General features: G+C 39.2%; 1 protein-coding gene across 3 annotated transcripts in view; it reads left to right on the top strand.

Moving 5' to 3' along the window:
- Positions 1-27,108, top strand: part of LOC102229446 (rho guanine nucleotide exchange factor 25-like) — a 69,695-nt gene that overhangs the window by 20,103 nt on the left and 22,484 nt on the right. For all 3 annotated transcript variants that reach the window (XM_023336218.1, XM_023336212.1, XM_023336223.1), the window contains one exon: positions 26,070-26,383. In XM_023336218.1, the coding sequence (XP_023191986.1) occupies positions 26,070-26,383 (314 nt within the window). The remainder of the gene's footprint in view (positions 1-26,069; positions 26,384-27,108) is intronic.

Here is a 27,108-nt window from a genome sequence, read left to right as displayed (position 1 = left end):
TATGTGACTTTTTCATCCAAAGCAATGTTACACGTGGTATTAGTTCGGAACTTTAAAATGGAGCATAATAATAATTTCAAAATAAAAGCCTTGAATATTTTTACATCATGCAATTGCTGTTTTTGTCTTTGTATGACTTTTTCATCCAAAGCACTGTTACACATGTGATTAGTTCGTAACTTTAAAATTAAGCATAATAATAATTTCAAAATAAAAACCTTGAATATTTTTACATCATGTAATTGCTGTTTTCAGCATTATATAACTATTTTAACCCAAGGACTATTACGCATGGGATTAGTTTGGCCCTTTGAAATGAAGTTTAACAAAACTTCCAAAATAAAAGCCTTGAGAAAATTTTAAATCGTACCGAATGGTGCATGTCCGCCTCGCTTAACGTTCTTGCGGTTCTCCGCGTGCCACTGGTCACGTCGCGGCGTTCTTTAGCGTCGACGCCGACTTGTGGCGTGACGACGCCGGGCCCAAAACCCCACGGGCGCGCCTTGGCAGGCCCCGGCTAAATTTCTTCCGAAATTTTCTAGTTCTTCTTTATTTTTCTTCCGTAACCGTTAATGCGGCTCATACCGCTTGGTGCACACCTACAAATGAGGTATCAAAACCTGCAGAAAATTCACGCCATTCCAGCTATTACTTCTGGTGGGATTTGGGCTTAACGTGGCGACATAATTCGCAAAAAACTACGAAAAAAACCCCATTATAAGTCAATGGGAAAAATCCTAGAAATACCCTATTTTTGAGGGTTTGCTGTGTCGTCACAAATTCACCTAGAAATGCCATTCAAATTTCATTTTGTAGATACGTCTGTGATCTCTTCGAAAGTGAAGACGGCTCGTCGATACCAGTTACGGTTTGTCCACAATTTGCCTCTAAGCGACCCAAAGTTTCTCATTTTTCTTCAAATTAGAGTGGCAGCCCATCTCGGTTCATATCTGGGCACAACATTTCTTTCTCTCATCGCTGTAAATGCTCTGAGTGAGGTACAGATATGAATCTCGGGACTATCGCAGAAGACACATTGAACTGTCATACGCTCGAAACGCTTTTCGAATATGTATTACGGTTCCCGAACAAGAAGGATTTGTTTCCAATGCTTTTTTTCAGTAAAGTGTGTTTGCTCAAACACACTTGTGTGTTTGAGAGCTCAGAGCTCACAGCTCACACCTGCTGAGACCATTATTTGCCATAGCAACGGAACTCAAGAGGCTATTGGCTGCTGATTTGGACTACGAATACGCATCGCTGTAGTTCTATCTACCCTCAGTTGAAACAGATCAGGACTGAGAACTGGCCTTTAGAACTACTGCTGCTTTGGGCTGTATATAACTGATTTAACTCAGTAACTGTTACACATGGGATTAGTTTTACACTTTAAAATTAAGCATATTGAAAATTTCACAATAAAAGCCCTGAATATTTTTACATGACGTAATTGCTCTTTTTTGGCTTTATTTGACTTTTTCATCCAAAGCACTGTTACACATGGTATTAGTTTGGCCCTTTAAAATGAAGCTTAACAAAAATTTCAAAATAAAAGCCTTGAATATTTTTACATGACATAATTGCTCTTTTTGGCTTTATTTGACTTTTTCATCCAAAGCACTGTTACACATGGTATTAGTTCAGAACTTTAAAATGAAGCATACTGAAAATTTCAAAATAAAAGCCTTGAATATTTTTACATCATGTAATTGCTCTTTTTGGCTTTATATGACTTTTTCATCCAAAGCACTGTTACACATGGGATTAGTTTGGAACTTTAAAATGAAGCATACTGAAAATTTCAAAATAAAAGCCTTGAATATTTTTACATGACGTAATTGCTCTTTTTGGCCGTATATGACTTTTTCATCCAAAGCAATGTTACACATGGGATTAGTTCGGAACTTTAAAATGGAGCATAATAATAATTTCAAAATAAAAGCCTTGAATATTTTTACATCAGGTAATTGCTGTTTTTGGCTTTATGTGACTTTTTCATCCAAAGCACTGTTACACATGGGATTAGTTTGGAACTTTACAATTAAGCATACTGAAAATTTCAAAATAAAAGCCTTGAATATTTTACATGACGTAATTGCTTTTTTTGGCCGTATATGACTTTTTCATCCAAAGCACTGTTACACATGGTATTAGTTTGGCCCTTTGAAATGAAGCATACTGAAAATTTCAAAATAAAAGCCTTGACATATTTTAGATCAGATAATTGCTCTTTTGAGCAATAAATAACTGATTTAACCCAATGACTATTACACATGGGATTAGTTTGGACCTTTGAAATTAAGCTTAACAAAAATTTCAAAATAAAAGCCTCAACATGCCCCTGAGGTTAGTGCACCGCCGCAGGCAGTGCAATAATATTATTCTGCATTATCTGTTTCTCTCAGGTTAGGGAACTGCCTTGCACAGCAAGGCAGTTCATTAGCATTAGCATTTTGGCTTAAATAAGCTATTAGCTATTTATTGGACTTATTAGCCATGTTTAGTATACTGAATGGAGTAAGTCCATTATAGAGAACATCCTAGTGATGTCCCACATGCTAGTGACAGCAATGATGCTAACATTAGCATTTTGCTAACTACTTGCGTTTTCAGCATTATATAACTGATTTAACCCAATGATTGTTATACATGGAATTAGTTTGGACCTTTGAATTGAAGTTTAACAAAAATTCCAAAATAAAAGCCTTGACATATTTTACATCAGATAATTGCTCTTTTGAGCAATAAATAACTGATTTAACCCAATGACTATTACACATGGGATTAGGTTGGCCCTTTGAAATGAAGTTTAACAAAAATTCCAAAATAAAAGCCTTTAATATTTTTACATCAACTACTTGCGTTTTCAGCATTATATAACTGATTTAACCCAATGACTGTTATACATGGAATTAGTTTGGACCTTTGAATTGAAGTTTAACAAAAATTCCAAAATAAAAGCCTTGAATATTTTTACACCAGCCACTTGTGTTTTGAGCATTATATAACTATTTTAACCCAAGGACTATTACGCATGGGATTAGTTTGGCCCTTTGAAATGAAGTTTAACAAAACTTCCAAAATAAAAGCCTTGAGAAAATTTTAAATCGTACCGAATGGTGCACGTCCGCCTCGCTTAACGTTCTTGCGGTTCTCCGCGTGCCACTGATTACGTTGCGGCGTCCTTTGGCGTCGACGCCAATTTGTGGCGTGACGACGCCGGGCCCAAGCCCGACGGGCGCGCCTTGGCAGGCCCCGGCTAAATTTCTTCAGAAATTTTGTTTTTCTAGTTGCTGCATTTGGAGTTCAGTCTCTATCCGCAGAACCTCATCTGAAACCCAAGTGGTACATTAGGGATGCAGGATTAGCAGGGAAACACAATAGCTTTCACGTTATGGTCATGTTAAACACAGACCCCAGATGGTGAGTACCAGATACTGGGGAAAAATAAATACGATAGTGCCGTTCCAACAACATGGTTTTGTGCAGACACTATCCTGTTAGTGACACACGGACACCCCAAAGCAGCATGGACATCTTATTACATCTTGTGATGCACTAAACACAAAGCATCATCTCTACTAGCATACAAAGCAAATGCTATTTACGTTGTCAGCTCATATTTATTGCTAACCCTTGGATAAATATGAGCTATGTTATGCGGCTATGCAGTGCATCCAAGGTTGATACAGAGCTTGCAGAAGGTGAGTTAATAATTTCTTATAAAATTACTAAACTCTTTCATAAGTAGCCTGCTTTACGATCTGATATTGCTCGGCTATCATCATAGCCATTTTTATTAATGCAGATAATAAATTGGGCAAATTAATTTCAAAATTGATATCAGAGCATCTACTGACAACATGCTTGGATCAGATTGATGTGAAGCCACAGATACATCCACCAATCCAGACAACATGGTGCTGTTTTGCCTGAGGCCAACTGACTGACTTCGCTCCAGACATTTAAGCTTTCAGCCCCCCAAAGACTGCAGGGTGCTGCAGGTTGAGCACCTTGCTGCCCCGCATCACTCTCTGTAGAGCTACGTTTGTGATGAAAAGGAGAAAAGACACATTTGTAAGTGTTTTATGCAAGTGTGTTGAGGAGTGGAAGTTATCTCAAATTGTTACAGTAATAACCAAGGAAATAACTCCAGAACTCAACAAAGGAACAACAAGAAGCTTCAAGAGTCAGAACAAAGACTAACTGGAAAAGAAAGTGGGGTTAAAAAACCCAAAAGATATAGGCCTTGATCTGCTTTAGGTAAACCAAAGACAGACTATAATACTTCTGTTCATACTATGGTCCTGGCATGTTTTCTTGTCACTAATTTTTTTTATAGAGGATGTTGTCGTATGCAAAGTAAGGACTATAGTCTCTTAACTTTAAAACGTCTAATTATTCTCATGTCCTTCCACTCTCTTTCTGCTGCTATAGAATCCAGCATCAGTGTGCCAAGTGGAGACTTATATTTTTTTCTCTTGTAGAGTTCACAATCAAAGTTACAGATCTTGCTGTGGTAGCGACAAGTAGTCATATGATCCTTTCAAATGTGCAGATTATTGGCTGGAACCAATGACAAAAGTGTGTGCATAGCCAATCATTAAAACACAAAGTTTACTATTTTAAACTGCTATTTAAAGCAGGCCCTGGTTTCTTCATGACTTCTGTATATCTAGCAAAAAAACTAAAACGAGTATTTTCCCCATAAGCTATGATTTTGGACTTTTCCCCTGCCCTGGCAGCTTGTTCCTGGTTTTGCCATGGTGTTTTAACTTCACTTGTGATCAGAATCTCTTTCTTTGGGATCTGATTTGATAGCCTCCAGCTGAGTGGAAAGACTGCAACTTTACTGGTAACTTGCAAAGCAATGACTTATCCTATCTTTGTCCAACTCAGCATTCTTGCCTTCTTTGTCTCCAAATCGTGCTTTCTCATTGTAAAGAAAAGCAGCATAAATACTCTCATTCTGCTGTAGAGCTGAAAGTTCTCCTGCTAGGTTGTCGCTAACTGTGTGCCAGTCGCCTCACTGTCCTTGCTGTTGCTTTGCACTCCCATAGAGTATGACCTCTGCTGCTGTGGCCCAAAGCAAAGTAAAAACAACAGTGGTGTCTAATTGCATGATATGAGTTTATGCCTTGGTGCCCTGGTGTGTGCTTGTTCTCTTTTACATCAAAGGTACGTACAGTGGAGCTACCCACCGAGTCTCCGTACTCAGGGGGGCTCCTGGAGTTGACTTTCACATTATTGGCCAGGGTTCTTGGTCGCATACCTTAAATTCCTTTGGTTTTAATCTCTTATGTAATGGATATTCTCCTTTTCCATCGTCTGCTGCTCCCCTACTACACCTTCTGCATGTGTTATCATAGCAAGTACACACACACGCTTAGCTCGCAATATGTAAACATGTGGGGGATTGGAGGAATTAAACATTTCAGACTATTAAAAGGCGCCTTAATAAACACAGTTTTCCCAATTTTAAACAACTTGTAGTGTTTCAGGACTATATTGGCAGTAAAGTACAACATGTAAAGGATCAACAGCCTACTCTCATTCTGAACACAGCTAAGTAATCTGTTGTCTCTCAATGAGCCACGTTAATCAAAACAATGGGCACTCAAGGTGCTCAGACATCTGCCAACGAAAACAGTGTGTTGCTAGTTGACACGTTTCAGCCTTGGGAACTGTCAGCGGGATTGGCCGCAAAAATTATTTGTTTGGAGCAAAAATATCAACAGCTGTTGAACAGTTTGTGCTCCTTCAGAATGAGAGCTGGAGTTCATGGTCTGAGCTTGAGTCTATTAGTTGGAAATACTTCAGTCTCTGCAAATAAGCAAATTTTTTTGACCATCAGCCATGCACAACTACGCTTAGTAAACTGAATATCATCAATGCCCATTAACAGCTCAAGAAAGAAACCTTATTCCTTCATACAATAAAATGTGCTATTTCATGACTACATTGTTATTAAAAGACGAACATGATGACAATGGTGGAATACAAAACCCAAACCTCTAATAGCTGCTGAAGTCTGACTCCAAATCGCCTCCAGCTTTAGAGGGCTAACATTAATAAACACTTAGCTTCTCTCTTGACATATTGCATTTTTTTAAGCACTTGAATCACCTGATTATCTGTGCTGACAGTCTGTCTGAAAAATAAAACAGCAATCAGGCAGTTGGAAAATATTTGCGTGCTTCCAGTTTTTAACAGTAAGCACCAAGCTTAACCACGTCAGTCTAAACAGAGTCAACGCTGGCTCCAGAACAGCCAGGCAGTACCTACCAAGTGCTGACTTCAAAGTCAGCACTTTCAATTCACTCACAATTTTCCAGAAGCTTTAATTTATTTATTTTTTTATGGTTTTATTTGATAAAACAATGCAACAAAGAGTAGCCATGTTTGCTACAATTCATTTTGGGGACGATCATCTGGAAGAATGTCCTCTGGTCAGTGCAACCAGAAATTTTTGGCTGACATTCAAAGCTATATATGTAGAATATTACTAACACATCACATTATTAAATGCACCACATCCACACGGAAACATGAAGGCGGCAGCATCATGCTGTTGGACGCTTCTCTTCGTCAACAACAGGGGAAAAAGATCAGCGTTCATGGGAAGGTGGATGAACAATTTTTTTTTTAAGTTTCACCTCCCAGCAGGAGAACCACCCTAAACATTCAGCCAGAGCTTTGCTCAAAGTGACTTTATATGCTAGAGTGGCCTAGTCAAAGCCCAGACCTACCTCCAATTCATAACCAGTGTTAAGACCTGAACATTTATGTTCACAGATGCTCATTGTTCAACATGAGTCACTTTGAGATGTTTTAGAGAAGCTATTTCAGTCTCTTGACGTGCAAAGCTGGTAGAAACACAAAATGTATTTTATTTTGAAAATATCTTTTAAAACCATATAGCTTTTCCTTCCATCTGTCCTTCATCAATGCTGTTAGTCTACCACACGAAGTCTACTGTAACAATTTCTTATGTCCTATTGTACTACTCCCTTGCACATTTTGTTATTACGCTGAGGAATTGTCTGCGACAACTTATGTACTAAACATAATTTCAGAGGGAAAATATTAGCAGGGGTAGTGCTCTACCACTGTTTTTAATCACCACCATTAAAATCTCATTACTTGCTTTGTTTCTTCTGACATCGCATAATAAATTTAAACTTGTTTACCGGAACATGCCCTCTGGTAGTACAACGCAGACGACCTCACTGTTTCTTCTCCCAGGTTAGATCTGGATATGCTGCTGTTTTCAGCGACTTTTTTTTTGCCCGTCTGCTTGTCTGTCAGCTGGGTTATGTGAATGCTACCTACCAGTAACTAATGAACCAAGGCCAAGAGGTGAGAAAGGGAATAGCTCTTTTAACGCTGATGTTGATCAGAACTCTAATACAACACAATAAGCACACATAAGGTGGAAGAAACCGTGACCTCTGCAATAACGTTTAGGCGCTGTTGTGTTGTTTATAGGAAACACTGAACAATGCAGGCCGGACTTGTAGTTCCTCAGCCCTCACCATTGTTCTCATAGGTCAGGCATGTCACTGCAGCACATAATGTCTTTTTTGTCTTTGGAAGAGTGTTTCTAACAAACATTAGCTGAAACACTGTCTGGAAATCTTAACTGGAATAGTTGAGGTTAAATGACAAACAGTGCCATTAAAAAAACCCACTTGCAGTTTTCTGTGGTTTTTGAACGCTTAAGTGTTTCAGGTCACAACACTAGTTTTTATATAAGGCAGCAATCATTATCTGAGTTAGCACAAGATGCATGCAACTAATTATGGTATGAACTACTGACAAAAAGTCTTTTTTTATTGTTGTGGATACATTTTGACTCTCTTTATTTTGAACCACATTGCAGGGTTGCATGGTAATGCTTACAGTCGTGACATATTAGTTGTAAGTTCAAACTTTGATTAGACCATTCTAAAAATATTTACTCTGTTTTTGTTCTGAGCTATTTTAGAGTGGAATTGCAGAGCTGGAGGTGAAGATCTCAAACTAATGGTGGGAGATTGTTCCTCAAGTTTGTTTTGGTAGACAGCAAAATTCAACCCTAAGCCTAGCTGCCCCACACCATCACATTACCAAAGGCATGTTTAATGTTTGACCACAGTTATGTTGTTCTTTTTTTAAATGCTGGGTTTAGTTTTAAGCCATGTGTAACTGGACACCACTTCCAAAAAATTTCATTTTTGATTTGTCAGTCGACAGAATTCTGAAAAGTCATCAAAATGTTTTTTGGGGGAAATCTGAGATGGGCTTTCCAGTTCTTTACTGTCAACAGCGGTTTTGGTCTTCAAACTCCTCTGCAAATACCTTTTCTCCTTTCATGTGGTATCAACATCAGAACTAAGGATAAAATCAGCACTGGAAGTCTCCACAATTGACCATTTTTTCCAAATTTCTTTCCTACTTCATGTGTTAATATGTTCTATTGAAGTGATTTCTTGATTTATGGGTGATGCAGTTCTCTGTGTATGGGTGGTGAAACTCAACAGATACAGTATAAGACAATTTACTCAGGATTCCTTTTCACAGAGGTTGTGGGTTATTTGGTTATCCTGTTTTGTTAAGTGAAATCAGTAGCTAAAAATAACAATAATGTAAATACAGATCTTCTATTTATTCAATTCTATTTGGTGTACCCCCAGGTTTGGTATTTGGACCTGTTCTGTTTTTATAGTACTTGCTCTCCCTTGTGCCTGTCAACCTTTAAATACATTGTTATGCAGAAGATATTCATTTGGTTTACCCATATAAAATGTCTGAACTCCACTATTTGGTAAATTTCTTAGTCTTTAGTAAAGAGTAGATGCCAAACTTCTTTCTTCAATTAAATGAAAGTAAAACTAAAATTATTATCTTTACACCAGGAAAATGTATGTTTGGGACAAAAGAGACCTTTGGACCTCTTAGTTATTTTGCCAAAATTCTCTGTAAGGAACTGGGTTGCACTTTGATTCTGGTTTTTACTTCGGATGCATGTCAATTTCTCTGTTTTATTCTTGTTCTTATCATCTGAAAAATATTGCCAATCTAAATACCATTTTCTCTCATCCTAAACATGATTATTCATGTTTTTGCTTCCTCATGACTAGATTATTGCAACACACTACATATAAGTCTCCTGCAAGTTGTTCAAAAGGCTGCTGCCAGGCTTCTATTAAAATCCTCCAGGTTTCCACATGTGACTCCAATCTGGATGCAAGTACATCTGGCTTCAAGTTGATTTCAGACTGCAATTCTTTTACTGACTTGGAGAGCTTTACACAGAGAGGCACCAGAATTTTCTCAGATGGGTTCTTCACCTTTACGTCCCATGCTCAGGTTCTACTTATGGTTCCACATACTAAGATGACCACGAAGGGAGACAGAGCTTTTTGTTCACTGACACCGGGACTCTGAAATGATCTGCTTTCGAACTTGTTTGTTAATAGAAACATATTTTTTAAATATTATTTTTTATTAATTTCTCTTAATTTTTTGCTCTTCACTTGCGGTGGTGAAGCATTTACTAATTTTAAATCTTGAAAGGCGCCATATAACTTAATTGCATTTTACTTGAAAATAGCTTTTTGTATTTACTCAGGTTCTCGTTGTCTCTTTTATAAACAGAAACATTTCATTTTGAAAAAAGGAAAAAAAAATAGATAAAAGTACATAACGGGGTAAATATCTTTTCAAAGGACTGTGTGACAAAGAAGTGTGAGCTGCCGGATTTCTGATGTGACCATCATCGTCATCATCGTCACAGCTTTTGTTTGGTTGTCCTGGACAAATCTGTCAATGAAAAATGTTGAGTCATCAATTCTGAAAAGGCTTCTCAGTAGACTCTGGAGGAAATGTCAGAGAGCAGGATGATTCATTTCCTACCTATCATGGAAATAATTACTTTATATGCTAAATGATGACACAAAATAGATGCAAAATAGAGAATTTGCCTTCCTGATGCTTGCATGCAGAGAGAAACCAACTCCTCCCACATTTCAGAGAGAAAAAATAGAGAAACTTGTGCGATTTCAGCTGCTGTCATTGAGACTAAATGCCTTGCTAGATGGCCGTCGTTCCTGCGTGTAACCCATTCGTTTTTCCTCAGAAGGTTGTGGGGCTAATCAGAGTCTTTCTGTGGCTTCATGCACAGACACCCTTGCCACAAATTGTTTCCACATTTTAATCAATATGACATGAAATACAAGCAGTACTTATTTGGAAAGCAGGCGTGTGTGTGTGTGTGACGGCTTGCATGACTGAGACAATTTAGAAAGAATAATGCTTACCGTAAATATGGCACTGAGCAAAAGTTTCAAACCACAGCTGATTTATTCACGAAATTTGTTTTGGGGAGTAAGAAGTCGCTTTGATCGATGGTTCTCCAGGCCTTCTGAAGGTCTTTCAGCGTTTTCTATGGACTTTGTCACTGACGCTGTGACAGCGTCAGTGTGAACAAGTAGATTGTAAACAAAGACATTAATATTGTTTTCAGCAGAATAAAGGTATATGAACATCATGTCTTCAGAAGACAAAAAAAGGTTATACTTGACACAGATCCTATTCTCCTGCAATGTTCTACTGTTTACCAAGTTTTCAGCTAAGAGCGCTAAGTAAATATGCGTCATACATCGTGTTTGGGATTTTAAATGCTTCAGTTATACAACAGAAAGGTGAACTGTCTTTGTGAGATGTTTGTATGCTAGCTATCTATTATGAGTAAACACAAACGGGAGCTTGTCCCTCGAGTTTTAGAGTCTTTTTACACTTCGCTCACAGTTAAAATTCCTATCAAGGCAACTAAACAAGTGATTTATCAAAAAATATTCACATACCGGTAAAACTAATCTTTAATCCTTAGATCCAACACAGAAATGTGTGGGGAAAGAGTCAAGAATTTTGCACACGACTCTACGTGACATAATGACAACACAGCATGGAAAGGACTATTGACTGAGTAGTCAATGTGATAGAGACAGCCAAGAGGACACTGTACACAGGTAGAGGGATAGTAAAATGAAAGACAAAAGCCCGTTCCACTTTAACTCTGTGCAACACATTAGCAGGCTACCTACCAGAGGGCCATTAGGGAGACCTGCTTCCCAGCAAAGACTGTTGACAAACCATTTGGAAAATGGTGTGCTTATGATGCCCACAGTCAATTAGACTCATGGGCCAGAGACTGGAAATCCAAGCTACCGATTTAATAATGAAATAGATTTGGATAATCCTTCTTTTTTTATGTGAGAGAATGCAGAAAAAAAGTAGTATTTTGTGAAAGTAAAAGAAAACTCAAAGGCCTTTCATAGTAGAATAATCTCTGTGCTTTAAACATCGGGAAAAATTCACAAAACGCTGCAGTGATAATTGACTGGCTGGCTGGCTGGATGGATGGATGGATGAATCAATAAAACTGACAGTAAGGAACAAGATTTTCCAATGCTCTATTTTCCTCCACCCAAAGGACCCAAACCAGGAAGTAACACTTTCAGATGAAGAATCTTGACATTTGACTCATTCTGCTAATAAACGTAGCAAACTGCTTCACCTGAGCGACTGGAAGAAAAGTGACTTTACATGGGGGGTGGCAGGTTACAATCTATAGATTAAACTCTGCAGCTTTAATCTTTATCAATCTTTTCTGAAGTTTGTCTCTTGTTCTTCTCTAAAAGATCTATTTCAAGTCTTCCTCTTGCATCTAAACTGTACATGTTCCTTTTCCCATCTGAGCCTGTTTGTGAGTAAGGGGGACTGATGTTGACTCATGCATGCAGCGAGAACAAGGATCCCCCACAGCAATGATACACACGCCTACACACCCCACCACACACACATTTACATGGCTGAATTGTGAAGCTAGGGAGAACAAAGGCTTCTATGACACTGCTAAAAAAAAAATGCTGCAGATGTTTGATTAAACTTTGCGTGTCATGGTATTGTGACACAGTTTTGCTGTGTGTGTGGGTCTGATTATAAAAGCCAAATCTCCAAGTCTAGAATGACACACTTGCCTTGAAGGCAAATCATCTTCAACCTGCTGCACATAAGAGGGCACAGTTAGATCACCCCCTCCGCCCCACCTCCAAACAAACAAAAAATCCTGCAGAGAGCATGCAATACACAGACAGTGACTAGAACACATGACTCATTGATTAGAAAGGGAGAAAAAAAACGTGAACATTTTTTACATTTTTTTTGTCCATTTGGCCCTTTGGAGATTAGTGGTGATGTGTTACAGACACAGAGGTGGAAGGGTTCAGTGTCTTGCATTACCATGTCTGCTTTCAGTTTCAGTCCCCCCCCCCAACCCCCAAGTTTTCGATTTCTAACCTGCGACCTCGGAGACGCATGAATACAAGTTGATAACAAGCCGGGGCCACTTTTGACAGAAAACAGCCCTGCTGGCAAATGCTGGGAGAAAAGTTTCTGTGAAAGTCTTTTTATGCCTCAGCTGGATGAATCATCTTTGCTGTCATCAGCTTATAAGGCAGACTTCAGACAGTATGGAAAAAAGCAACCAAAATAGCTGAAATTGAAGGTATGCTGGCGAGCTGTGGCCCTAGCCTTGTGTTTCTGAGATATTTTTAAACTTTGCACTCCCAGCCCCTCCCCACCCCTCTCTCCCTCTCGCCACCTCCTCTACCCCCTCCTACTCCAGGCCCCCCTGCCTCCTCTGTATCGTGCAGCTGAGATGTTCTTTATACTGTTGCTCTTTGCACAGAGGAAAGCAGCGACGGATAGAAACGCAATCTGAGTGTGTGTGTGTGTGAAATGTGAAATGTAGTATGGCGGTGTTGAAGGGGAGTGGACCAATTGTTCCCAGTCTCCTGCTGTATGAAGAAATTTGCTGGTCAGAATTTTGGGTTGATCTGCCAACTTGAACATTAGGACCCCTCCTGGGCCACTCTCATTTTCTCTTTTCTTTGTTTCCCCACAGCTCTCTCTTTTTCATTCTGGTCAGCACACAGTCAGTCATCCAGTTATTAATCATATCTTAACCCTCCCACCTTTCCTACTTTTTTTTCTTCATTATTTTCACTTTTCATTCTTCCTTCCTTTTTCCTCTACTTAATCGCCTTGCCCTGACATGCTTCCAGGGCTTCCATCTATGTCAGCTCCACCGTCTCCCACAATCTTTCTCCCTCTTTTTCCTTCTTCCTCAGAACTCTGTTTGTAAACGTGCAGAGGCGAAGAATGAGGGAACAAATTATGAAACACAGGAGTGCATTCCATACCTTGTTTAGAAAGAATTCTCCAACAGTGCAGAGGGGGAGAGCAACCTCTTTACCCCTGCAAAACTATACCCTCGTTTAGCCCATTTGGCTCATTTTATGTATGCGGCCATCAGGGAAATCTATGAAAACGGTGCTTTCTGTACTCAGTTGTTGTATTGTCTTATCTACTCATTGCATTCTGGTAAAATACTAATTATTAATCAGTGCTGTGCTGTGGTGACTTTAACAGGTATACAGTATTTGGTTATTTTACAGCTCCTTCCTTTTTAATCAGGTTTTTAGCTCACAAAATATGTAGCTGTTTCCATGTCAGAAATGAAGAAAGATGTAAAATGCATAAAAGAAAGAAAAAGTGAGGTCACGGCAGCCAAAGTGTAATGCGATTAGTTTTAGAGCACCAAATTCAAGCATCAGTGCATACAGTAACACAATGGGCCACCCAAGTCCAAAGTAGTGATGGGAAAATGTCCAGATCAAACCTGACTCTTAGTTTATATATCAAAGATTTAAATAGGGATTTGTTCAATGACCAGGAGGAAGTCAAATAAACAGTTCTCTTAGAGCAGTGGATGGAAACCTAGCAAACCGGTATACTACCCATTTCCCTTTTGAGAACAACAATCAACTGGGTCATCAGAATACGATGAGTGAATAAAGAATCTGTTAAAACCTTGTTTTTAAAGTTTGTTTATGGCTAGTTTTATTCAACAACATGTTGGTTGGCCTTAAAAATCCATTCTAAACCAATGCTACACACATTATGAAAAGTCTAACAACACCTCGCCTTGGTGGTGTCGCATGAATCATGTTTTATCATCATTCCTCAACTTTGATGGCTCCTTCTCTTAATTTCATGATTATAATTAATTTATAATCTCGCAGGCATGTGTTTCCAAGTGAGAAACCTTTTTCTGGTGAGGAATGAGAAATGTTCCCGCACATAGAATCATTTCTGTAAAAGTGCTAATTTGATCCTTTTTTTGTTTAAGCAACAATTGGCTTGCATGATCTTTTAAAATGTCTTTTTAATAAGGGCAATCTTTTCTGTGAAGACCAGAAAGAGACAGACTTGTCATACATATATGGCAGTGACTTTATGTTTCAGTGGAAGTGACCTAAAAGGATTTTATTTTTATTTAATAAAAAAACGTTATCTGCCAATTTAAAGGTTAATTGAGATTTATGTTTATATGTCTTTCCTTAATCTGGATCTGAAATCAGACTCTATAGTATTGCAGCTATTAAAGTATATTTTTATTTATCAGTGTCACTAGTGCATTTTTTCTGTGACTGTTGATTTACAACACATCAGTGTGGCTGACAGACCAGAGGGGGATTTCTGATCCTGGTGTCTCTCCTTTGTATTCTCTGCAGCTCTCCCCAGAGGATACTCAACTGAGAAACTTTCCAAAACAGTACGCGAAGCAAAGCAAACAATGGGAAGTGACATTATTGAGAGTGAACTTTGGTGCAATCTAAACTACACGTACCAGTTTCATCTGAAGGGGTTTTGTTGCACAAAGCTCTGAATTAGCATTTTCTTTTAACTTATAGATTTTCAGAAAAAGACTCTTGAACATGATGAACTGCAAAATTATTAGGTGGTAAAAAATACATTGTATACAGTTTGAAAGATATTTAGCTTTTATTTAACTTGATTCTATAATTGTTAATACACAATTAAGCACATAGAAAGCCCTTCATCTCAAAACAAATACTACTGACTTACTATGTTTGGTTTTTGGTGATTCTTGATTTTTGAACCCTCTTTTTGTAAGAATGAATATTATACAAGTCACTTTATCCCATTTTGGGGTTTGAAATCTAAATCAGTATGCTGGGTCAAACCCATTCCTCAAATCTGCTGCGTTAAATCAACCCAAAGTTTAATCAGTTCATATTTCGCTGAATACTGGATCTGAAAATAACCCAAATTTGGTTATTTTTTAACACGTATATTTTTTCGGTGTGTGCTCTAATGCAAAAATTCATTCAGAGTTCTGGTTCTGATAACATTTATATTTGCCTAAGTAATGAGTCAGCCGATTGCACATTCTACTGACCTGATCTCTGACTGTCTATAAAACGCACCTGTTCAAAAAAATAATATTGTCTCCAGTTCACTCTCTCCAACCACAAAAGGCAAGACAATAGATCTGTCAATGAAAATCAGAGAGATGATATTAGATCTGCAGAATGGAAGAGACCATCAGTACAAAGCCTCAGTTACCCTCAGTCTTCAGTTTGTAAAATCTAATAACAATAGAAAAGCTCCATGTTGTCCCAAAGCTACACAGAAGGCTGTGTAGAAAGAAAAGCTTCATGATCTGAAGAAAAAAAGAAAAAACAGCACGAAGTTGACCAGTGGGTATTTCTTCCACTACATGAAGATTAACTGATGGTTTATCAGTGATACACCACAGTATTGTCTTCAGTATTAGTGGGTTAGCAAAGCTTTGTTCTCTGTGAACCTCATTGATATTACAGCATTAGCCACAAAATAACCTTTCTGTAAACATTTTCCTCTGTATTCTGCCTGATCAATGTATCATCAGTACGCTACACACTGACTTGTCCCCTGTTTGTCATCAGATGACGCAGCGATTGTCACTGATCCATACGTACTATTGATCACTGCAATTGACACAAACTTTCACTTTAAAGATAGCCTTGAGAAACCTCACTGCAGCTAATACTTTGGCCCAACAGCTGCCCTGACGAATCAGATGATCACACTTGAGCACACACATCTCTTTGGTTTGAGCTGGTATTGGGAACAAGGTTTCAAATAATGGGATTTCCTTTATTTCCTCCAAATTAATTGATGTTAGCAAGACCAAAAACATAGCTGCAATACTTGAGAGGTAAGGAACACTCCTCCCTCCCACTGCCCCCCCAAAATTAAATGGGACCAAGTGATAAATATATTGAGCCTTAATAAAGCTGTAACAGCTTTTTATTCACTGTAATCTTAAGGTCTGATTAACCTGAAAGCCCCGAGTAAAGATCCAGAGCGTGGATGTGGCCTGGGATATAAATGTGGAGGTGAGTGTTGAAGCTCGCCCTACAACACTTGAATAGATTTTGATTATTCATAAGACATCCTGAGAATGGCCATATGGAGAGGATCTGATCTGAAGCACACAAAGGATGGCAGGTGCAGATGGTTTTCTGAATGTGAAATTAGCTCTTCAGATGCATCCTCTCTGCACCCACCGTATTGTTTTACAAATGTCCACTAAAACCTGACAGTTTTATGCTGTGCTGGGTTACTGCAGAAGCGTTTATACCAATCCACGCTAATGATTCCTTTTGTGTGAATGTGTGAGAAAGGGTGCGCGAGCGCCACGTATGTAGCTATGTATAACATGATTTATTGTACGTGCCCACATGTGTAGGTTGAGCTTTTTTTTTAAAATGGCTAATCTCTTGTGCTGCTGTCCCTCTCTCCCTCTTCTACTGGGTTTAGTTGCTATGGCAATGAGTATGGGGAGAAATGCAGAGCTGTGGAAAGGAATGAAAATATGTGTCTGGAAATACCATCAAGTCTAACTGAGGATCATTATACCACCATGTCTGGAGGCCAAGCCTGTGTACCAGAGCAGAATGAGGCATAAACTTCTACTTCAACTTTTGCGTGTGTGTGTGTGTGTGTGTGTGTGTATGTCTAAATCTTGCAGTTGACAGATGTGATCTTCTGGAGAGCGTGTGTGTGATGTGCGCGATCCAGGTTGGGGCCAGTTGGAGAAGCTCCACGTCTTTGCAGCCCAGCAGGAAACTGCAGTTTTTGTGCCCGGCTCTCCTTTCAGGCCTCCTTGCTGGCACTGCCACAGCTGCCAAGCGAAATCATAATCGCTTTTAATTTGCTGTGTGTTCTCAGGCACCCCGGGCCCTAATGGCAGCCTTGTTTGCCCCAAGAAATAAGTGTGTTCTTGCCGTTCTTTGGGGGGTTGCTTTTGGTCTTTTACTCTGTGTGTGTCTTCAGTTGTTGTGATAATCAACCCTCTGTGAGCACTCTGGCAGCTGACGCAGAGAAGATCTTTGCTATAATAACCAGGGCACACACACAGAGACATAAATACACTGTTACACACAATAAAATAATTTGTAATCTGATTCTGATAGTTATTTTCCCTGCATTAATTGTAAGGAATTTAAATGTACAAAATGCCCAAAACTAAGCAGGTCCGACAGACAGATTTATACAGTTGTTTGAGCATCCGGTGTTATTAACACATGTCCAGTAAAATCACAGCACCTGATCTTTTGCGAAAGTAATCCAAGAGAGAAAAATAATCAGCACCTACTCTGTGTGAATGAATGGATATGTTTTTCAAGGGCTTAAAATAAATAAATAAATAAAAACCCCAATAGAACCAGAAAATCATCCTGAAGGGTTCTAAAGGAATGTCTGGAGCTTTCAGGCCCAGTAACCACAAACACAATTCCAGTATCCCACTCTGGTCTGAGGAAAACCAGTGTCTGCGGTTAGATTTTCTCTGTCACTCTGACTCTCTCGCTCTATCTTTCTGTCTCGCTCATCTTTTTTTTTTTTTTTTGTCCATGAAAAGATCCAATTCAGATGCAAAGTGAGCTCTGAAAGAACAATCGAAAGCTCATCTGAAATGTCAGGAGGATTATTTCAGCAGGGAGCAACATCTGTGACGTAAACATGCACCCTTCACAAATTCAGATGTATCACCATTCTGCTGTTGACCTGGTTCTGAGTCACACTAGGCATGCTTGATATCTGTCTAATAATTAAAGTTGTTTAAAGCCCGTAATGAGGAGCCTCTCGATTAATTTTTTCCCCCACTTCCTTATAAAGACGACAGGATTAACAAAAGCGTGATTTCTCTCTCTTTTTTTTGTTGCTGGAGAATGACATCGCTTTGATCCTGATAAAAATTTTTTTTAAAAATCTGCCACAGAATGTGACACTGTGAGTGCTGACAGCAGGAAGCCGACCCTGGCGACTTGTTTGTGCGCCGCTTGATGTGTCTACCACGTATTTCCTTCTGTGCTCTGGGAATCTCAGCAGTGAGTGCATTGGTGTGTGTGTGTGTGTGTGTGTCTGCTTAAAGTAGGTCAACAGGAGGACAGGAAACCACTGCTCACTTGTCTGAGTGCAGTGTGTGACTTTATGGACATAAAAACACTCGCATATGGCACACACAGGAACAACAACAATCGTGGAGCTGTCCTTCCTCCTGTCTTCTGTTAAACACAGTAAGATGATACCAACTCTCTCAGTGTTTGCTCTCTTTGTGCTTTAATTTTCTCCTTAGTCCTTCTGGCAAGTGTTGACCTCTGTCTACTTAGTAATATTTCATAATTATGCTATAAAAGGCAGAAAAATCCCTATGTTTTCCATTTGCCCAAGATTCACCCTCTTATTTTGTCTACACTAATATACCCAGACGAAGTTTTTTTTTTAAAAAAGCTACGTTTTCAAACGGTTTTGAAAAGTGTGGTAGATTTTAGTTTCTTTTTTTTTTTTTTTTTTTTTTTAGGGACCTTCACTCTGATATCTCTAAATCAAATGCAGTGCTACCATTTGACTCCAGAAGTCAAATAATTTAGGAAATGCAGCCAGGCTTTGTGTAAGTTAATATAAGTGTAAATCAACCTCTTCTGTGGAGGCCTCAGGTTTGTTGAAGGACTCCTGGGAACAAATTGCACCATGAAGATTAAGAAACCCAGCTAAGGATCTGGGGAGATCTATAGATCAGGTTGGAAAACCTGTCAATTCAATTAGAAAACCATAAACACGATCTTTATGGAAGAAAGCTATTTTTAAAAGAAAAACCTGTTTGTATCATTCCTCAAGCAATGCTAAGGACAACACACATATAGAAGATGTTCTTGTTAAGATGAGACCACAGCGGACCCGTTTGACCCAAAATAACGAATACTTTAAAGCACCTGAACACACCACCGTCATGATGTTTTCCTTCAAAGACAGTTGATGGTAATATGGATGGAGCTAAATTCAGAGCAGTTCTTGGAGGAAGCCTGCTTGAGGCTGCATGACATGTCAAGAATAGAGTGGAAAGGTGGTTATAGAAAGTATTCATATGCAAACACACTTTCCAGATCTGGAAAGGTTACAAATATGTCTCATTTTTCTTCTGATTCTGACAGCTGTGTGCTGGTCCGTCACACAAAATCCTAATAAAATGTTTTATAAATTAGTGGCTGGGACGTCACAAAATGTGAGAAAGCTAAAGAGGTATAAACACTTAATACTCATCCAAAGTCTTAATGTGAAATGGAAAAGGAATGCCTAGGAGATATTGCAGACACTTTTCCCTTTCCTCCTGTGTCACTGCTTCCTCTGCTGGATGGTTTTGCATGTCAGAAGCTGTGCTGGTCTCAGCAGCTTTGGGTCACAGCAGCGGAGGACATTGCATCAGAGCAAAGAGTTGCGCTTCCTGATTCTAAAGAGGAGGAAAGCGGTTCCATTTTGGAAAAAATGCTTCAATGCATAGAACAGAAGATTACAGTGCAGAAAAGAGGGACAGTGAGAAGTACAAAAAAAGAGGCATATTGCAGGTTTCATAAATCAGGAGCAGAGCAAAAAAAAAAAACACGCCTGGGGCCAACAGCATGTAAGATAATGAAAAAATAAATGTTTTTAAGGACAGAAATATGAGAGAAAAATCTCTGTATTAGGGATCAGTATGAAGCAAGATTTTAAATTTTATGCTACGAACCACCTGGAGGCGAATGCTTAAAGTACTCTCGCATGCTTGATTGCACATAGTGTCTGTCTGCAGCCTAGGCCTGCTGGGATATTTGCTCTGAGGGGATAAAGTGTAATTTTGCTGGAGAATAAAGCTCTTTCTGGTACAAAGAGGGATTCACTTGAGAAAGTTACTACGCTTCATGAAGCTTTGAGAGTTCTTCCAGTTAGTGAGGCAGAGCTGTGAAATTACATCTCTAATACCTTGCACTTCTTATCTGTGAAGTGCTGACAATGACTGGCAGCTCCATCTCATACTCAGCTGGACATTTGACACGTTTTCCACTTCACAGGTGGCCACCCTGCAGACACGCACCATCTGGGTTGTGGAAAAGAAAAAAAAAATGTCCTTGAGCAGTTCGTCTTAATACATGCACGTTTCTGGGCATCTGCACGTCTGCATGTTTGTGTTTATCGGAGGAGTGCCGCAATGCCTAAATTGCCTCTGGTCCTGAGAGACCACGCAGGCTCGACAAAGAGCTCCACCGCGCAAGGGCTGCGAACAAGTTTGCTCCATTACAGCCAACGCTTTTAGGCTGATTTGCTGGCTCAGCAGCTCTCACTCAGCAGCCGATCGATACGGGGAAGTTGGAGGAGATGACTTCCGGTGGATCATCAGTGAAAGCTCATAAATCAACTTCATTGTCCTAAACATGTCTACTTTTTTCCTTTGTGAATCAATAATGTTAGGGATTCCCATTTGAACTTTCGTTTCAGTATATTTTTATAATCTTTGTGAGAGAGTACTGTAACATTAAATTTCCCTGTTTATCATTCCATTCATCTGCAATCAAACTCAGAGTCGATTCACCCCGAAGCACAGTGGAAAAGATGGACACCGGTAGTTCAAAGTTCAAACCGGTCTGGGTGAAAGCTCAAGACTCCATCCTGATTCAGTTTGAAAGGATGCATTGCTTGACTCAGTTTTATGAGTTAATTGGTCTTAAACGTCTGTTGAATGAAAATAAATGAGAAAAGAAACAGCTATTGATTAGATAGTGTGATTTTAAAGCTTGGAAATGGCTACAGTAACAAATGAGGTCATTTTCAGTGTAAGAGGAATGTTGCTACTTAAAGTAGCATGATAACGTATCTACAGTCTTCCATTTTTCACACTTAGTCACATTTAAAACACAAACTCTAATGTATTTGATGAGGATTTTATGGTATAGATGTTATAAATGTATAACAGTCAAATGTGCTTTTTTTCTTCAAATAAAAGGTTAGAAAGTGTGTAGCACATTTGTATTCACCCCCCTTTATTCTCGAATACACTTACAATAGAGGAGAAATAAAGCAGTGGAGAAAGTTAAAGCAATGAACACAACTGCCACTGTTCGACATGGTGGTGGCAGCATCATGCTGTGAGATGGGCTTCTTTGTCAGGGAAGATGGATGGAGCTAATTTTAAGTTGATCCTGTAAAAAAATCTGTCAACATCAAAAGACCAGAGTGGAGTTCAGCTGCTAGGCAACACTAAGCGTACAGCAAGAGCCAATAAAACAGAGAGTCTGTTCATGGACTCTCTCAATGCAGTCTGACTGAACATTTTGCAAAAAAGAATAAGCACAAAATTTCTTTAGATGTGAAAAGCTGTTAGCAATGGACTTTTGGACTTGTATCTATAAAGATATTGGCTCATGCAGGTCAAATCCAATACATTTCAGAGATTATAGATTTTAATTTGTAAACATGTGTATTTGAAAGTCTATAATGTAAAAATTATCGACCACTTTGTGTTTATTTGAGAATCTAATAGGTAAATTCTGAGTAAAGTACATCAAATCGAGCAATCTGTATGTGCAGAAAATTTGAGAATTCAATAGAAATAAACACTCCTGCACGGGAGTAATATTTTTTAAAAATTGTTCTTACAAAGAACAACTTCTCATTAGGCATTTATTTGCCTAATGAGAAGATCAGACATCAGTTGGGTGAAAAACATCAGAGAAAAATCTGGAACTACTTCACAACATCTCCTCGTACTGCATCTGAAGTCACAGAGTGCAGCACTTTTGGATGAGCCTCCCCTTCTCCCCGAGGAGCAGCAGAGCTTCTCAGACAATGAGTGGGCGACCGGTGAAAGCCCAGCATTAACAAATCACCACAGAGCGGGGCGGCTTAATGCGGTCTTGTCGCCCTGCGCCTTTGACTGTTAATTTTGCGAGCACCTAAACAACATTCAAGTTGCATTAACAAAATCAGCCTGGGTAATCTTTGCTCAGTAGGACCATTACGGAGATGAATATCATCAGATTCCATCAGCATACAGCAAGACAGCAAGTGGGAGGAATGTTTTTTTTTCTCAATTTCCTCTTTTGTAGGTGTATAACAATATCAGTGTTACATATCTGGCAGTGTGTGCGGGGGAGGAGAGGAGTGTTTCTTTTTTTCTGTGAGGAGGCTCATCATTTTCCCTATTTATCAGTTTTTTGCTAGTTCATTATAAAAATCTCTCTAATAGCTCCTTCTGAGACAGTACTTAGGATATTGAGAGTAAACTTTGCAGGGTCAGCAGGGAAGCTCATCCATAGTGTGAGCACAGTGATGATGCAGTATTGCCATGGAGACAGATCGAAAGGATCGTCATTATAAACCCTGTGGATGATGTATGCTCTGTGATTCCTAGCTGTACTTAACTGTGAATTTCCACACTGACTGGCCTCATTATTAGGCACACTTTTTTTTCTACTGCTCTACTGGACTCTCTCTTTGCCTTCAGAAATTCTTCGTGGCATAGTCATGAAGAAGCCTCTAGCATCCTTTAGTGATTTTGACTCACTTTGATGTGTTATTATGACACAGTTGTTGAAGATGTTGGCTGCATATCCATGTTGATAGTCTACCATTCCACAATATCCTAGAGGTGCATTACCCAGCTGAAAGTAACCACAAGAGGTTAAAAGTGAGAAAATATCCCTCACACCAGTATACCTCCAGCACCAGGTTAAATTAGTGACATATGGAAGGATAGATGTTTTCTTGTTCTTATGGCAAATGTGAAATCAAGACTCATCAAACCACGCAACATTTTTCCAATGTGTTATTCTCCAATTTAATAAGCCATGTGAATTGTCATCTCAGTTTCTTGTTCTCAGCTGACAGAAGTCAAACCTGGCCAATTCTTTTATTTCACATCTGCTTTAGGGCTGGACATGTGGTTCATTAGATGGCTATAATAACTGGTTGTTGTTGCCTCTTTATCATCTCAAACCATTCTGATCATTCTCTTCTGACAAATATCCACACATCTGCTGCTTAATGGATATTTTTTTGCTTATGACCATGATGTAAACCCAATGGATGGCTGTGTGTAGATCAGCAGTTTGTAAGGCCAGTCTATCTAGCACCAGCCATCATGGCTCATTAATGCAAAAATTGCCTCCATGCATCTTTGTGGATTTCAGTCTATAAACACTGAGCAGAGAAATGCAAATTTTAAGGTTTGGTGCCTTGTGGAAGATCAGAGAACTTGACATAGGAGGGTAAAAAGAGGCAACCAGATTGTTATGTCGTCTCTTTCTTGTAAAACTCACAGATGATTCATTCTTTGTTTTGTTTTGTCTTTTTGTACATCCCACAAGTCTGTATGTTATGTTTCTTATCTCTTCCGTCTGCCCAGCTACTTGTTATGGTATGCTCAGATTTCCTTACTGCCTCCAACTTAATAAAGCAGGGTGGAGTTTGTTGAAAGGGGAGATGCCAATTATTTATACCAGCAACATGCACGTGATGCCCCAGTGTCTGGAACAGGTCAGACAATAATAGGGAGAAAAAACATTTTCAACCAAAATCTTTGTGTTCTGACAGGTATAAAATATCAGCAAAGCTACTGCTGGTTTCCTCCATTAAGATAAAGAGTTTTGCATCTGTAATACACAAGCTAGTAGTGTGTTTTGTTTGAGAGAAAAAAAGTGTTTACAGGACTGAGGAGAGCTTTAAGTGCAGTCCTACTCAGAATGGTTTGTACTTTGTTTGCAGTCTGGGTTCACTTTGCACAGGGCCAGGATAAGATCTCACTTTGAGGCCACCATAATAAACACTGTTATCTCCTTATAAACAAAACTGCAACAGATTTACAAACCTAGTAGAAACTTCCGCTGCAGAGTGCTTACTCAAAAACAAAAAGAAGTTAATTCAGGAGCCACAGCAGGTCGAAACCTGAGGTGAAGTAGATGATGTATTAGACCAGATTGTAAGCTAACAGCATGAGAAATGAATCCCTCTGCTGTGGGTGATTGAGGGTCAAAGGTCTAAAAACAAAATGATGGATGGCAAACATGACTGAACTGGAAACGAACACACACTTTAGTAGAAGATTGCAGGACTGAGGACTGCTGAAGAAAATTTGCGGTAGGATGACGGGGGAAGAGGATGAGGCAGGATGGGAACTGAAGACAATACAGAAAAAACAAACAGACTCAGGCAAGGATCCCCAGCCCCCTCGTACCAACCCATCATCTCCACAAAAGATTAAAGTGGATGTCCGGTCTCAACTAAACCTCCTGCTCACTTCCCATGTGCGTTTGACATCGCTGTGCAGCACAGATTCTGTAAATCCTCCAGTGTTTTTTTTTTATTTTATGCCAGATGTCAGCCGTCCTCACTCCGGTTGTCTTTCCTGCCTTGGAGTGGAGATATGTGTTGATGACACATGTATGGTAATAATGTAAAATGTACACTTTGGTTTCCTTTTTATGTGGGGCTGATTTTGAAATCAAAGCAGATTTTTACTTTTAGATTTTCCCACTTGTGTTCACTCTAAAAACTGCTGGGTTTGCGTTGTTCACTCAAATATTGTGTTTATGTTGTTAGGCCAGGTGAGGTGATGCTAACTAATCTAAACTGGATAAAAAAACTGTGACCCAGTTTGTTGGGCTAGAGAAGATAGACCATTGTTCCTCACATATGATAAAATAACAAAGATTCATTACAAATATGTGCTCTATAATGATGCTAATGTTAGCAGGTTGTGTTATTGACTTTACAGTGACTAGAAATGTGTTTGTTTATGTAGGATAACTTTAGTCTCTTAGCTGTGAAGTAGTTAGCAAATGCTAATGATGGTGATCAGAATTTACAAGTTGACCTTAATAGTAATACTGTTATGAAATAACTATCAGTTATAAAACTTATGAGGCTGTCTTTATTTCTTCAAAAACTGACTATCTTTAATCTTGTTGGATTGCAAATATAAAAGCTGCTTAGGGTGCACAGTAGTACAATTCGTTATTACTGTTGCTTCGTAGCAAGAAGATCCTAGATTTTTGTCCAACTTTAGGAATGAAGTTGCACATTCTCCTTAACTACTCTTCCCACAATGAGGTTTTTTGGTTTCTACAAATTGCCCTAAGCTCTGAGTTTCTTAATGAGTCCTGAGTGCAGTTTTTGATGAATGCTAAATGGTTCACTGCCCAGAGAATCATCAAGTTCAAGGTCAGCAATGGCACTTGGTATAAAACCATAAACGTTATCAATCAGTTGTCCTCAGGAACATTTTATAATGTTTGTATGTCCAGTCAATCGGAAGCTGACAATGCACTGCAGTGTGTAAAGGATGATGAAAGAGGTGTGAGATTGGAACCTTCTGCATTTCCACTGTCTTTAGGGAATCTGGACAACATTTAACAGGCTAATTTGGAACTGATCATTCTACTGTAAAAAGAGATTCCTCAAAAGATTTGATTAACTCTTACTTTATTTGACAAAGCACATAAATAGGACTTTAGAGTTGTGGGAGTTTTTTTTGTGTGACAAAACTACTTTAGTAGAGGAAGGCAAAATACCATGAAATATGCATAGACTGGCCACATTTTTTGTGAATCATAAAAATTGTTTAACAAAGAAGACTGTGCTTAATTTTTTTTTGCCTACCAGTTTTTAGTGTCAACTCACCTCACTCATCACCAGATCGGCAGTTCAATTATCAGTCAAATGTTATCTTTCCTAGACAAAAATCTCTTTGCACTTTTGACAATTTCATTGATTAACAGAGAGCGTACTCTGCCCCGTGATGCAGTTACTCCTTATCTTGCAGTTATCACATTGATTTCTCTCTGCCTGTGTCCTCTCTGCAGACTCGTACTCAGCAGCGGGCAGCGAGGGCAGCATTTCCACCTCTGTGGCATCGCTGCCACCGCAGCCTTCAGGCAGCTCGGCCCCCAGCTCACCGAGCTCCAGACGCTCTGTTAGTGCCCTGACGAAGTGGCTTACCAACCCTGTGCGCAAACTCAGTACTGGATCCACCGTCAAGGGGGACCGCCAGGTCCGGAAACTTGAGGGAAAAACTCCACCTCTTTCATCCCAGAGCCAGAACCAGAGCCAGGACCTTTTCAGCCCAGTGAGGCCCGATGAAGCGTTTACCATTCTACCCGTCACCCACAGAGAACAAGTGAGAACAAGCAGTATCACTTACCACCAGGATGTTTTCTTTAATTTGTGGTCACATGAGCTAGTCAGACAAGTCTTGAGTTTGCAGTCTGGGTTTTACCTTAGACAGGTGACTTGATCCTCCTCATAAGTAAACTCAGTGATCCAAATTAGACCTACATATTCTCATGACATGGTCCTATTGAAACTGGTTCTGAAGTAAATATGCAAAGTTTTTGCCTTGAATAAACATAAATCCTGGCCATGTTCATGGTAAGCTGCTTCTTGTTGACCTTAGGTAGCTAAAGAATGTAAGCAGAGATGAAAGTTTGACATTTTCAGTCTCACACTGGACAGCAGCTGACTCAGCTCTTCTTAATGCAACAATTTCTGACTCATGCTCCCCTTTTTTTGTTTTCTGCATTAGATTGACTGTGTCCACATGGTGATTTCCATAATTTTGGTCTATATATATGTAGCACCCTTTTCCATTCTATTCGAGAAAACTAAAATGGAGGGTGCTTGGGTTCGACATCAGTCCGGTACCCCAATAATGACCTACCTTATGACAAACACGACCCAGAGGAATGTCGAAACTTTAGGCAAAATGATTCAGCCTAACTTTATTAAACTAAAACGACAGAAAACCTATTATTTAGTCACCACCGTAGCTTTGTAGTTGAAAGACCCTTCAATAGGATCTAAACAAACATAAACCTCTTTACATAAGGCAAGATAAATAAAATA

The sequence above is a fragment of the Xiphophorus maculatus genome, chromosome 1 (assembly GCF_002775205.1).
Source record: "Xiphophorus maculatus strain JP 163 A chromosome 1, X_maculatus-5.0-male, whole genome shotgun sequence".
NCBI classification, from domain to species: domain Eukaryota; kingdom Metazoa; phylum Chordata; class Actinopteri; order Cyprinodontiformes; family Poeciliidae; genus Xiphophorus; species Xiphophorus maculatus.
This window is presented reverse-complemented; position numbering and strand designations above follow the sequence as displayed.